The following is a 16,283-nucleotide window of genomic DNA, read 5'->3' on the forward strand; positions in this document are numbered from 1 at the left end:
AGAGTGATAGAAGTTGATAAAATATCTACACTTTTTCACTCAAGAATAGAAGTAAATCAACAGAAACAAGTGTCTACTAATTTATTTTGTAGTTGAGGGCTTTAGTAACGGTATTGGTTGCAGGATTATTCTTCAAGAACCTCCAGATATGATTTTTTTGTCATTGAATTTGAAGCTGCTGTTAGCTTATTGATCTTAGTTCACAATTTTTTGATTTGTCATAGGCTATTGATACAACCCTAAAGAGTTGGCCGCAGAACCTCTATACCAGAATTTCTTTCACTTTCTTTTTTTATTAAGTCTATAGATTATATAATCCTTACAGACTAAGTTACAACTAAATATTTACAATAAATATATGTTTCATTAGGTATTTAAATGTAATATAATTTTTCTTTTTACTGTATTGCGATTATAGTAAAAAGAAAAATTATATTACATTCTTCCCGATTATAACCCAGATTATTAACTAGTGCCAGCTTATCTTCTAAATGAAATAGAGTCATATTTTCAATGAAAGCAAGTTAATTCTTCACAGTTTTGTTGCCATGTATAGGGCCTTATCTCTAACGACAAAGTCAGCTCCATACTATTACAGTTAATCAATCCTCTGTTAATAATATATTTTTGGTTCTATTCCGAGTTTTTGAGGACATCTAAATGTGAAATGACAATATTTTCCTCCAAACATAGGTGATTACGAGTAGTCCAACAACTACATAAAACATTGCTTCACAGTTTCACACGTTTGTTCCATACGCCGAACTAAGATTTTTCATTGGCATTTAGGGTTCCTAGATGTCAATCAAAAATTATGAACATGGGTATATGTTTTGTTATAGCCCCCATATAAAGGTACCGCATGATTTGAGGTATTTTGATGTTTTTAGAACGAATTGGATATAATTTGGCATCTACGGTTCACGGTGCTCTTGAACCAAATTTAAATGGAAGGTGCTTAAACCTGGGAAGTTTTTGCGAATTTTAAAACTGCAATGTACAAAGATGAGAAAAATAAAAAAATCGCCGGAGCGCTGTTTAAATCAGTCGCGATTCAAGATGACATTTTTAAGGGTTTGTTAGGCTTTCACGGTTTTGCTTGGAAACCGCAAGTCCTATCGAAATGGGACTAAAGAAAATGTTGTAGCCACGAAAATTCTCTGCAAGCTTTACTATTATTATACGTTCGTAGTTTTTATCGTTATTGAGATATAGAAGTTCAAATTTGGACAATGGATTGACTGTATCGCCTTCTTATAAAACAATGTCATAACTGCAATTTACCAACTAAAACATATATATCTCAAAATTGGTACAACCTAGGAAAAATTACTAAAGCCAATTTTGTAGAGAATTTTAACAGCTACATTAAATTTTTAGTCCCGTTTCGAAAGGATTTGCAGTTTTCAAGCTAATTCCTGAAGACCTAAGAAAAAAAATCTGAAAGTTTGATCTGAACGTCTATATCCCAAAAATGGTAAAATCTAGGAAAATATCAATCAGCCAACCTTGTACAGAATTTTAACTGCTACAACATTTTCTTTCGTCCCATTTCGAAAGGACTTGCGGTTTCCAAGCAAAATCGCGAAAACCTAAAATAAACCTAAATAATGTGAACTTTGATCGCGATTTATTAAAAATCCATCCAGCGATTTTTTCTTGTTTTTGGATTTTTCTCATCTATAAACATTGCTGTTTCAGAATCCGCAATAACTTGCCTGGTGTAAGCGGCTTTCATTTAAAGTTAGTTAAGGTACACTGTACATAACGTTGTAATATAAGGAGGCGATATAGTCAATCCATTGTCCTAATTTGAACTTCTATATCTCAATAACGGTAAAAAACTAAGAAAATATCGTAAAAGTCAATCTTGTAGAGAATTTTCATAGCTACAATGTCGCTTTAGTCCCATTTTGGTAGGACCTGCAGTTTCCAATCAAAATCGTGAAAACCTTAAAAACCCCTAAAAATGTCAACGTGAATCGCGATTTATTTAAAAAGCGCTCCGGCGATTTTATTATTTTTTGATTTTTCTCATGAATAACATTAAATAAAACATGAATAACATTAAATAAAAATAACATAAAAACGACATTTATTTTACTTGATTTTTTAATTTTAATGCACAATTGTTTTCATTCCAAAAATTGATAATGCAGGAAGGAAAATGTGTTTTCACAATAGGTTCCACTTTCGCATTAATTATCTCGAATTCAGTAATACTTACGTGCATATTTTGCTATTGAACATAAAATGTTAAAAAAAATACGGGCAAGAAACTTTAGCCGTTCCAGGGATGTGGGTCGCCACATAGCAAAAAATCGAGATTTTCGGAAAATTCGAGTCTGAGTGGCACGTGTTAACATATTTCAATTGTGCTTAAACTTTGCCAATCTTAAAATCTAACAAAGCTAAATACTTTTGGGTGGTGCCGCCTAAAAAAATCGACATCGATGTTTAAAACCACCTTAATGTACATATACATATGTAGAGTTATGATTTTTAAGAACCTCGTATTCCTGTATGATATTTTGATGAAGGTTTACCTAAGATTATATAAAATCGTAATTATAAAGTGATTCTATAAAAAAGCTTCCACATAAAATGCTTTTAAAGTTTTTATTTATCAGAATTTTGGAAAACAAAAGCTTTAGGGCCGTACGATAAACATTCATTAAATATACATATATCATATTATATTACAGTATAGTCTCGATAATCCGGAACCACATGTTTCGGCGATGTCCGGATTATCGAATTGTCCGGATTACCGAGTAGTCACAAAAACACATATTTTGTAAGTTAAAATCATTGATATCGGACGTTTACTAGATAATAATCTGACAACTAATGTGAACGAATTCATATTAAGTAAATATCACGAGTCGCGACCATTTTAAGCAGATTTCCTGGCTACCAAATTTAATTCTTTATTTTACTCCTCCAGCGTAATTTACGTGAAATTTCCTGTGTATATTTATTCATATTTTTTTTTTTCAAGGATATAACTTCTTGGCCCATGTACACATATTGATTTACAGTGTACTTGGGACATGAGCCTCTTACAACTTAAGATATAACTTTAGAATCCACCCAATTGTATCATTATGGTGAATATATTTTAGCCATTTCTATGCATCAGCAACCATCAGCAACCGACTTTAACTTGTCGTCGAAACCAAAAACAAACAAAAAAATACTGTTTTATAGAATACTAGCTGAACCCGGTGCGCTTCGCAACCCCGACTAAGGTGAAGTATTTATCAAACAGACTATAAAGTTTTTACTGAAACCTTTTGAAATAAATTCTAAAAAATTCAATATTGCATTATTTTAGAAGGTAATATTACCTGGTGTTATTCAATGCAATATGGAATTTTTTAGTAGTTATTTCAAAAGGTTCTTGTTAGATCTTTATAGCGTTTGAGTTTGTTGGGCATGTGGGTTAGGCCGTTTTGGCGCTGAGCGCCTCATATATGAGTGATATTAATTGGTAATTTATTTTATACATGGGACTTATATTTTCCAAGTCATATACATATTAACCTATTGTGATATCTTAAATTATTAATAGAATAACTTCCACTTGTATTTATAATTTTTACTTCAATAATGATTTAGATATATCATAATAAAACATCTCTCTTAAGAAGTCTCACATTCCAAATTTCATTGAAAGTGAACATACATAGCGTGTTTGGTGCATAAAATACAGGAAATCGGCCGAATATATATATGGGAGCTATATTCAAATCTGACACATTTATTTCTAGACCAAATTCCGTCGCACATTCCAAATTTGATCGAAATTGGACATACATAGCGTGTTTTCTAAATAATATAAAATGAACACGGTCGAACATATATAGGAGCAATATCCAAATCTGAACCGATTTCAATATAATTTAGCACATTTATTTCTAGACTAACTTCCGTCCCACATTCCAAATATCAGTGAAATTGGACATATGTATATAGCGTGTTTGGTGCATCAAATACATGAAATCTGACGAAAATAAATATGAGAGCAATATCCAAATCTGAATCGATTTCTATATAATTTGGCGCAGTTGTGTCTAGACAAAATTCGTCACACATTTCAAATTTCATTGAAATTGGACATACACAGCGTGTTTGGTGGACAAAATACAGCAAATCGGTCGAAAATACTTATGGGAGCTATATGCAAATCTGAACCGATTTCGATATAATTTGGCACATTTATTTCTAGACCAGGTTCCGTCACACATTCCAATTTTTATCAAAATTTTACATAAATATCGTGTTTGGTGCATAAAATATGAAGGCGTTCTCTACCCATTCAGGGCTATTATGGAGCTACTATGGTATTTTTGTATGTTTCAGGTGGTAACACCCCTCCTAAAGCTTTTTCGACTATTAGTATTCCTACGTAGGTTATATACTCTTACACTATTAATTTCTCTTTAATTCGACAGATTGGATTTAGATCTACCTAATTGAATTAAATTAAGAATAGAACCAGTTTTGAGAACCTTAAATTTAAGGATAGTTGTAATTTATTTTATACATGGGACTTATTTTTTTCCAAGTCATATACATATTAACCTATTGTGATACCTTAAATTACACTTGTATTTACAATTTTTAATCCAATAATGCTTTAGATATATCATAACTAAATATCCCTCATAAGAAATCTCTCAAAGATATGATATTTCATAGCTGAATTGACCAGGGCAATTCCTTCCCAAATATAAGTACTTGTGTATATAATGATGACTTCTACTGACTACTTCAAAATTTCATTAAAATTGGACATACGTAACAAAAACATGAAATCGACCGAAAATATATATGGGAGCCATATTCCGAAATGAACCGATCTCAATATAATTTGGCACATTTATTTGTAGACCAAATTCCGTTACACATATCAAATTTCATTGAAATTGGACATACATGGCGTGTTTGGTGCATCAAATACATGAAATCGGCCTAAAATATATATGGGAGCTATTTCCAATTCTGACCTGATTTCGATATAATTTGACACATTTATGTCTAGATCAAATTCCATTACACATTCAAAATTTCAGCGAAATTGGACATATATAGCGTGTTTGGTGCATAAAATACATGAAATCGGCCGAAAATATATATGGGTGCTATATCGAAATCTAAACCGATTTCGATATAATTTGGCACGTTTATTTCTAGACCAAGTTCTGTAACACATTCCAAATTTCAGCGAATTTGGACATATATAGCGTGTTTTGTGCATCAAATACGGGAAATCGGCCGAATATATATATGAGAGCTATATCCAAATCTCAACCGATTTCGATATAATTTGGAACATATATTTTTAGACCAATTCAAATTTTTATTGAAATTGGATATTAATAGCATGTTTGGTGCATAAAATACATGAAATCGGACGAAAATATATATGGGGGATATATCGAAATCTGAACCGATTTCGATATAATTTGGCACGTTTATTTCTAGACCAAGTTCTGTAACACATTCCAAATTTCAGCGAATTTGGACATATATAGCGTGTTTTGTGCATCAAATACGGGAAATCGGCCGAAAATATATATGAGAGCTACATCCAAATCTCAACCGATTTCGATATTATTTGGCACATTTATTTGTAGAACAAATTCCGTCAGACATCCCAAATTTCAGCGACATTGGACACATATAGCGTGTTTAGAGCATCAAATACAGAAAATCGGCCTAAAATATAGATAGGAGCAATATCCAAATCTGAACCGATTTCGATATGATTTGGCACATTTATGTCTAGACTAAATCCCGTTACTCATTCCAAATTTCACAGAAATTGGACATAAATAGCGAGTTTGGTTCATAAAATACAGTAAATCGGCCGAAAATATATACAGGAGCTATATCCAAATCTGAACCGATTTCGATATAATTTGGCACATTTATTTCTAGATCAAGGTCTGTAACACATTCCAAATTTCAGCGAAATTGGACATATATAGCGTGCTTGGTGCATAAACTACAGAAAATCGGCCGAAAATATATATGGGAGCTATATTCAAATCTGAACCGATCTCTATATAAGTTAGCACACTTATTTCTGGAACAAATTCCGTCAGACCCTCTAAATTTCAGCGAAATTGAACATATATATAGCGTGTTTGGTGCATAAAATAAGGAAGTCGACCGAAAATATATGTGTGTGGGAGCTATATCCAAATCTGAACCGATTTTGATATAAATTGGCACGTTTATTTTCAGACCAAGTTCCGTCATACATTCCAAATTTCATCGAAATTGGGCATAAATAGCATGTTTGGTACATAAAATAAGGAAATCGGCCGAAAATATATGTATGTGGGAGCTATATCCAAATCTGAACCGATTTGAATATAATTTGGTAAATTTTTTCTACATCAAACTCCGTCACGCATACAAAATTTGGAGATTGTATCTGTAACAGTTCTAAAGATATTTGCATACAAAATCTAAATTTTTTGGAGGTACCTCCGGTTTGGTACTATATCTCCAGATCAACGCGAAATTTCAAAAAATTATATAGCCTATTTTCATTCCAGGCCATGTAGCAATGTACCCTAAACATTTCAGTAAGATCTGTTCAGCGGTTTTCGAGTCTATAAGGCACAAACAAACAAACAGACAAACAAATTTCAATTTTATATACATACTAGCTGAACCCGGTGCGCTTTGCTGCCCCGACTATGATAAAATATAAAGGAATGCCATTATTATTTTAACGTTTTTAATATTTTAACGAATAAATATAGGAGATATGAAGGCGTTATATACCTATTCAGGGTTGTTATGGAGCTACTATGGTATTTTTGTATGTTTCAGGAGGTAACACTCGGTCTATAAGTATTCCTAATATATATCATAATAACATGATACTTAATAGCTGTAGCCTTGGTCAATTCCTTCCCGACTATAGGTACTTCTGTAAATAATGATGACTTTTACTGACTGCTAAGTCTTCAAAATTTCATTGAAATTAAACATACGTAACAAAAACATGAAATCGACCGAAAATATATATGGGTAGCTATATTCCTATATGAACCGCTCTCGATATAATTCGTCAAATTTATTTTTAGACCAAATCCCGTCTCACATTTATATTTTGTGCATAAAATACAGAAAATCAGCCGAAAATATATATGGGAGCTATATTCAAATCTGAACCGATTTCGATATAATTTGTCCCATTTATTTCTAGAACGAATTGCGTCACGCTTTCCAAATTTCAGTGAAATTGGACATATGTAGTGTGTCCAAATCTGAACCGGTCTCGATGTAATTTGGCACATTTATTTTTGGAACAAATTCCGTCAGACATCCCAAATTTTAGCGACATTGGACACATATAGCGTGTTTAGAGCATCAGATACAGAAAATCGGCCTAAAATATAGATAGGAGCAATATCCAAATCTGAACCGATTTCGATATGATTTGGCACATTTATGTCTAGACCAAATCCCGTTACGCATTCCAAATTTCACTGAAATTGGACATAAATAGCGAGTTTGGTGCATAAAATACAGGAAATCGGCCGAAAATATATACAGGAGCTATATCCAAATCTGAACCGTTTTGGATATAATTCGGCACATTTATGCCTAGACCAAATTCCGTTACACATTCCAAATTTCAGCGAAAGTGGACATATATACAGTGTTTGGTGCATCAAATGCGGAAAATCGGCCGAAAATATATATGGGAGCTATATCCAAATCTGAACCGATTTCGATATAATTTGGCACATTTATTTCTAGACCAAGTTTTGTAACACATTCCAAATTTCAGCGAAATTGGACATATATAGCGTGCTTGGTGCATAAAATACAGGAAATCGGCCAAAAATATATATGGAAGCTATATTAAAATCTGAACCGATCTCTATATAATTTAGCACAGCTATTTCTAGAACAAATTCCGTCAAACCCTCCAAATTTCAGCGAAATTGGACATATATAGCGTGTTTGGTGCATAAAATTAGGAAATCGGCTGAAAATATATGTGTGTGGGAGCTATATCCAAATCTGAACCAATCTCAATATAATTTGGCACATTTATTTCTAGAACAAATTCCATGAGAAATTCAAAATTTCAGCGAAATTGGACATATATAGCGTGTTTGGTGCATAAAATAAGCAAGTCGGCCGAAAATATATATGTATGGTAGCTATATCCAAATCTGAACCGATTTTGATATAATTTGGCACGTTTATTTCCAGACCAAGTTCCGTCACACATTCCAAATTTCATTGAAATTGGACATAAATAGCATGTTTGGTACATAAAATAAGGAAATCGGCCGAAAATATATGTATGTGGGAGCTATATCCAAATCTGAACCGATTTGAATATAATTTGGTAAATTTTTTCTACATCAAACTCCGTCACGCATACAAAATTTGGAGATTGTATCTGTAACAGTTCTAAAGATATTTGCATACAAAATCTAAATTTTTTGGAGGTACCTCCAATTTTGATGCTATATCTCCAGATCAACGCGAAATTTCAAAAAATGATATAGCCTATTTTCATTCCAGGCCATGTACCAATGTACCCTAAACATTTCAGTAAGATCTGTTCAGCGGTTTTCGAGTCTATAAGGCACAAACAAACAAACAATCAAAAAAAAAACAAACAGACAAACAAATTTCAATTTTATATATCGTCACCATAAATGCCGGAAGACGTAACCGACATGGAAACGGAAATTCGTTTTTTGATGGAATCTGATATATTAAGCTAAAATACATGCTCTGGCAAAATTTCAAGCTTCTACGTTTAAAAATAACGATCCTATTCAAGAAATGCCAATAGACGTAACAGCATACTGTAATTTTCATAGAACACAAAAGGCGTAACCCACATTATTTCAAAACTAAACAGCAGTACAAACAATGTATTCTTTGATATTTGCAGCAATTATAATGCCAGAGGGAGGGCTTATTGAGTTAATGTATAATTTCCACGGGGCGGATTCGGTTAACCGGTTATTTGACCCGAAAGTCCAGGTTCAAAACCGGGTTAGACCCAGTTCTACTGAACCGATTACTACAAAATGGGTAAGGTATGAAAGCTTATGGAAATACCTATAACATGGTGTAGTTACTTTAACAGTTTTGTCTTTTACTCGGCTTATTTCTCCATATGTGTAATTTGACTCTTAGGTTATCATATCTCAAGAATGCTAGCTTTTCAAAAATCACAAAGACCATTTTTTTAGTTAATTTTTAAAGCAATAACTTTGACTTTAGACGGTTTTTACTGGTCTTACAGAAAAAATTCATAATTGAAATAATTGAAGATGATGACAGAAGACTTATGCCCTGATTTAAATAAACATCTAAAACGCACATATGGAAAACAATATGTTAACCGGACTAAAGGAAGTGGTTATTCGGAAGGCAATGCTCGTCCCGATATTGTTCATTTTTCCAAGAGAAAGAACGAACGGAAATGTTCAAAATTTGAGACGTTGATACGAAAACGTGTAAGTGGTCAAAATTCACGTCGTTCTAGTACAAAGATGTATTCTTTAAATACGGATACGATTAGGCTGTAAATTTGCAAAAGATGGTCTGGTCAACCAACCCATGGTTTAATAGAGATCAACTGATTGTAATAATCGAATAGGTCCAGACAAAAACGTAAATTTTCTGTATTGGTTTGGATTACACAAAAAGACAGGAAATCCTACAGTCACTGCGAGCATTGGCTTTTGATCATAGCAGTATAATCTTTTTTAAACTTGATATCAAAGACGAGTAGCAGATTCTACCATACAGAAGTCCGACAAATTTTGAGGCAGTGAATCCTTCTCAGATGTACACACAAAGGCTAAAAGTTTCAAGAAAGAAATTTCAACACCTGCAAGACTTAAAACGCTTAATTCCAAGTGATTGTCATTACTTTTATGACAACATTCCTTATGACAATTAAAAGTTACATTTAAACTGTTACAGATCACTTAATTTATATGAACTATATTCTGTCAATAAATTGACTTAAATACAACAATAAATATAATATTCCAGATTTAATATCGTCTAATACAATTGAAATTATAAGTAATTATAGTGATGGTTGGAATAAACAGTTCACCTAATTGTGGTCCATTGAAATATCAACGTCAAGACTGGGAATTGAACCCAACACCGTCAGATGGCTAGTTTAAAGTTCGCTTAACCGCGTAGGCCAATAAACCAGTCCTAATTTGTTTATAATTTTTCATTTATACTAGTTTCTTCAAATGTATACTCAATAAATTGTAGGTTACGTCTTTTAGAATTTCAGAAAAATACAATACCAAAAGACGTAACCCACACAGCTTCTAACATTCTGGAAAAAAATGTAATTTTTTTCAAAAAATATATTTCTTCTCTGTCTTAAAACACGATACTAAAATTTCGATATTTTATAACACCGTTTTCATTTTATAACGTTTTTTGCTTCTCCTGTAAAGTTTTATTTTTGTGGGTTACGTCTTCCGGCATTTATGGTGACGATATATAGATAGACACGTATAATTGAGAATACCATACAATAATCCGTAAGAAGTGTGATTCTCCTGCACATTTTTTTCATTACCGGAAAGATCGGTAAAATTAAATTGCTTATGTATTTGCATTTGAAAAACCAAAAGTTCGATGACAGAGAAGCCACTCCACAGCCGATATGTCTGAAGAGCTGCCAAACCAACAGCGAAACTAGTCACATAATTTGGTGGTTGTGTGGGTTCGCGACTCAAAAAACATTGTTCCACAACATCCCATACGGGACAAGGGAGACTTCTCTCATATCAATGAGTGCACCCCGATTCATATTAGCTCAATGATATGGGACCTACTGTTTATCGCCGAGTCCGAACGGCGTGCCTTAAGACACCACTTTTAGAGAAGTTTTCAAGGCTGATATACTCAGGAAATGTCGCCAACATTACTGAGGGGTATTTTGCCACCGTTGAAAAATGTTTGATGTTGCCTGGCCGGGGAATCGAACCACTGACCTTCTGCGTGCAAGGCGGGTGTGCATACCATTGCACCACGGTGGTACCCGGGTTCGCGACTCCGTCTTTCTTTTTTCACTTACAAAAAAGATTCGATCTAAACGAGAAAATTAATAAAATTAATTTGCTTATAATTTCGGTAATTAACGATATTTTTCAGTAAATTAGCGATCAAAAAAGTAGTCGTTAAGTTCTGCCTAAAGCAAGAGTGCTGTCAACATTTATTTTAACTTTTTATTCATAGTTGTGCGTTTTAATTTTACCGGTTTTTTGTTGGTAATTCAAAAAATTATCAAAAAAACTAAGCTATTAATCCCAAGCTTTAAATGTTTTAAACGTTTCTAGATAAAATAGCACTGGAATACATTACACACCTCCAAGGTATTTTCTCCCTAATCGGAGGCCTAATAAACTAATTCCTTTAGAGGAAGGGAACAACCAACACCGATGTTGAAGGGAACTAGGCTACCCAACACTAGATTTAAAATACTGTTGCTTATCGTAGTCAGCCATCGATGCTCGACAGATTTAAATAGTTAATTCCATATTGACTGTATAACTGAGTCAACAGAGGCTATCCAGAAAGAAAAACTTAACATTTCTTATTTATACACCAATTGAACGAAAACGTCAATGAAATAAATAAGAGTCTAATGCTCAAGACAGGAAAAAAGTATTGATGTCCGGATTATCGAGGTACGAAAAATATGAGATGTCCGGATTACCGAGTCTACAATGTAAAAAATTCTAGTGTCCGGATTATCGGGACTATACATATATAACTTTATTTCATATATCATAGAAATTATAAGTGGTTTCATACCAATTATAACCTTTTTTGAAAGCCAAGAGTTTATTAATTCTCGCTACAATAAATCATTTTTGAGAGAAAAGGTTAAAAATTTAATATAATATACATAGTTGTTTGCTTAGAGATTTCATTTTTTCAATTAAAAACTTAAATATTTTCTGCAAAACCTAATTTTGTGTTAAGTAGTGTCTTAGTAAATGAGTAAATGAGGTATATGTACATACATATGTATATATGTATGTTCATGTACGTATTACGTGCATAAGCTTAAAAACATCACAGTTTGTTTTTAACCGTTTTTAACATTTTGTACTTCCAGCCCGTAATGAAGATTATGTTGTCAATTTGCCCATTACCGAACATATTATATGGCTTTGGGCTTTGATATTTGCTTTTGCCGGACCAGAAGTTTTTACATTTTTTCGTTCCATTCGCATTTGTGTTTTCAAGGATGTTAAATCACCAACATGGCCAGAAGTTTTATTAGTAAGTATTGGAAAATATTTTGCTGTTTCACAAAGTTTGCGATAATGATATATTTTAAACTAAAAACTTTAGTTCGTTTTTCTAAAATCGATTGAAGAAGTACACAACATTCGATTTTATATTAGTTCGCTGATCTAAAACTAGGAATTGCAGAACCAAAAATATTCTGCAATTTTTTGTTTTAGTTTGCATTTCCATTTAAAAATTCTATGTGTGTTATTTCACTAACACAGTGTGGTCAAATCTATTCTGTCGCATAAGCCAACTGCTTATAATTACCTTTTCTCGTTTCTTCTTTTACTTTTAGGTGGTTTCTTTTGAGTTACTTCATGTAATCGGATTAGCCATATTGACGTTCTACGTTTTTGCACATTTAGATTCGACAAAAGCGTTAATGTTATGCAGTAGTGTTTGTTTTACGCCGGCTCTTTTAAGTAAGTATACAATGGTTGGTGGTAACTGCCCAGCAAACCAATCGTACCGACATCTTAATCTTCGAAATCGTAACGATATCTTAACGAAAGTTGTGTAAAGTGGTTGACACAATTTCGGAGCGAAATCGGATGGATCTCGGTCAGAATTTGGATTGAAATCGGAAGGAAATCCTTGGGAAATTCGGAAGTCGAATTTTTTCTTCCGAATTTTTGTACAGATTTCTGAACGATTTCGGAATAATGTCGTAAAGATTTCTGACCTATTTTGGAATAATGTAGTATGAATATCGAAGGAAAAAATTTTCTCTGACGCCTCTTCTTTATTAATTGATCTTTGCTATGTTTTTATTGGAAGATTGTAATTTCCCAGCAAACCAATCGTACCGACATCGTAACGAAATCGGAACAAAATTCGAACGCTACGTCCGAAAGTTGTATGAACCCTGTAGGAAGCATGGGGTCATGCGTCGGCATGTCACCACTTTGTCTACTATTATTGTAACAAAGTCAACACTTTGTCAACATGTTGTCAACAATTGATACTTTTATCTTAATAAGAAGAAGAAGCATAGTTAAAATTACCAGATGATAGCCCAAAGAAGGATCTTCATATTTTTCTTCATTTTCTTAATTGTTTGTTGTACAATAATTTTGATGGTTCGTGAAAAAGGTGTTTTTGTGAAAATCAATAAAATATCGTTAATTTAATTATAAATTTAAGCGAAAAAATACAAATAATGAGGGCGCTGACAACACTAGTGGTGAAACTTAGACAATTAGACATTTTGTGGAACCTTGAGAGAAGATTGTAGAACCTGACATATATATTGTCCCGCATCGCTGGTAAAGCTGAACGCAACTTACATCTTATATTTGGACACGACATAATAATGAGTTACAATGTTGAAGGATTACTTCGAGATTGCGAGATTTTTCCAATATTTATACAGCTGTAATAGGTAAGCAAGCTTAAGGACATTTTGTTTATTTATACATGTTTATTCTTTTCAATTCCTAGATGTTATATCAACATTCTGCGAATAGCCGGATAAAACGTTAAGTGCAGCATAAGACAAGTCTTATCGCAAAGAAAATAACAAGGCGATGATATTTCTGACAATGAAAACGTTTTTTTATTTTTTAAATGTTAAAATGCGTAGCCAGCCTTGAAAACATTGGCTTTATTTACTAATTATGTGCCTCTGTGGAATCTTTGGCTTAGCAATTTAAAAAAAAAAAACTGTAATACCCAATTTGTACTTTTTTTATCATTTTCAATATTATATATTTGTTCTTTAATAAAATATACTATTTAAAAAAGTGTAAGTTCATCGTCGTATTAAACGTACTATATAGACTTTTAATCTATGAGAAGCTCCAAACAGGTCAAATAATTTTGTAGTGAAAATCTGGTATTATTGACTCACTACCTCCACTGTCTCTATTGACTCACTACTTCCAATGTCTTTACTGACTCGGAACATTCAATGTATATGGCGAATAACAAAATTCCTTTACAATTCCATTTGAAAAAAATTAAAAATTTTTTTTGCGAGCACATCTACGATTTTTGGTATAGAGGTAAAGGGGAAAAATCCGGTTTCAAATCTGCTCGCGTTCACGAAATCGGCCAATGCGCGCAAAAGTTATAGCGGTTTTTATTCTCAAATAAAGAAAAAATATTTAAAAATATATTTTTTGTTGTTATGAGAAAATGCATGCATAAATCGTTAACAGCATTCCATATCTATTCGTAGATGTTTAAATAGTTATTAAATTTATTATTATTTTCGCGGAAAATCAACAAATAATAAAAAAATTTGAAGTACATCAAAATTATCCTGTCCCAGAATCCGTACAAACCCTCAAAAAATAAATTAAAGAATATATGCGGAATCTAGACAATGCGTAGAAAAATATGATACCAAATTTATAGAGATTGGGTACATAAATTGCTTATTATACCAACAACAAAAGAGAAAAACTTATTGTTGGAAAATATTGTTGCAAATATAGTTTTTGGTTTAATTAGAAAAAAATATTTGGGAGTTCTCCAACTATTTCGCTAAAATCCCATACAATAATGAATGTATACTGTTAAAACTTCATCAAAAAATATGGTTTACCATCGCGAGTGTTTAACTGATTACTGTGATAACTTATAATGGTAGGAAATTAAGAGAAATATTGAAATTACAATCATTCAATTAATATTAAAATTAAAAAGCCCGTTATTCGCGAATTAGTTAAAGTCGGTTGATGCGCATCCGTTTTTGGATACAGCGAATCAATCTCTTTCAAAATTTATGCATATTTCGATGTTTCACTCAGGGGCCATTGTGTGCCGCCAGTTGCATCATACACTGCAAAAAACCTTAAAGTTGGTAAAAGTCGCGCAACGTGCATACGATTTTGATGCGCATCCGGTTTCATCATCGCCTATCAAAAATACGTCAAAATGTACCAATTTTAATTAGATTCTTCAAGAACCGCGGATGTGCCTCCACATTCAATTTTTTGTGAAAGACCCATATTACTTGCGTTTCTCTTTTCTTTTATGACACTCGTTTTCGCAAATATTATAATCGCCAGTAAAGGATTCCATTTATGTAAAAAAATTTAAAGAAAATCGCGGTTTAGTACGCGGATTTGTCAAAATATATTTTTGCTGATTTTCCGATTTTCAAGGTATCTATATCCGCGGTTTTAGTAGATGGATTCGATCGCGGAAGGCTTCATTGGAACCGTCGCGTAAAAAAACTAAATTCACGTGGGTTTCAAAGGAAATGGAATGACAGTTGTAAATTTTACACGCAAAAAATAGGTTTTGTAAGAAAATTCACGCATCAAATTTTGGCCTTTCGACTCCAATTACAAGGATGCTGTAAGGAGCACACTCATGAGATATGCATCAAACGACGTAAAATCACGAGTTCTATAATCGCATTAAGAGTTTGAAACATTATCTTCTTGCGCGTCCGGATTATTAAAAAAATTCAAAAAACTCCGAAATTCCGGCTTCAAAATGTCAGCATCAATTTTAGGTGGATGCAGTGGATATATCGAAAAATCGTACACTACAATCTTGTTGCCCATGGTGTATTCTGTGATTCTTTCTTTAGGGATAGGTCTATAAAATGTAAGGTTAAGCCAGAAATCGTATGGGAACATAAAAAAAACTTGTTGGCTTCAACCCATTTTTACTCATTTTTCTACATTGATGCCAACACAGCTTCCACGAAAATTAATTTTAATGGTCGACATTATGGGATCCCTCCTAAAACACTTCATTTTAAAGAATTGTAGTCATACTTTATAGAATATGTCAACAGTTCGCGAATTCTGAATGGGTGAAACTCGGATTCATCGATTGTAAAAAATTTTTGTTTTTCGCCATATACTGACTTACTACCTCCAATGTCAACACATGGTCCCTCAGCAACAACTGATTTACTACTGACATACTAGTTCCAATGTCACTACTGACATTCGAATGACACGTTCATACGAAATGTCTAT

At 32.9% G+C, this 16,283-nt stretch overlaps 1 protein-coding gene across 2 annotated transcripts in view; it reads left to right on the forward strand.

Moving 5' to 3' along the window:
* Nucleotides 1-16,283, forward strand: part of Chs2 (Chitin synthase 2) — a 209,350-nt gene that overhangs the window by 6,859 nt on the left and 186,208 nt on the right. For both annotated transcript variants that reach the window (XM_073980204.1, XM_073980205.1), the window contains exons 3-4: nt 12,164-12,330; nt 12,638-12,764. In XM_073980204.1, coding sequence (XP_073836305.1) covers nt 12,164-12,330; nt 12,638-12,764 — 294 coding nt within the window. The remainder of the gene's footprint in view (nt 1-12,163; nt 12,331-12,637; nt 12,765-16,283) is intronic.

The sequence above is a fragment of the Musca autumnalis genome, unplaced genomic scaffold (genome assembly GCF_047663935.1).
Source record: "Musca autumnalis isolate F117 unplaced genomic scaffold, ASM4766393v1 scaffold_4, whole genome shotgun sequence".
Lineage (NCBI taxonomy): Eukaryota > Metazoa > Arthropoda > Insecta > Diptera > Muscidae > Musca > Musca autumnalis.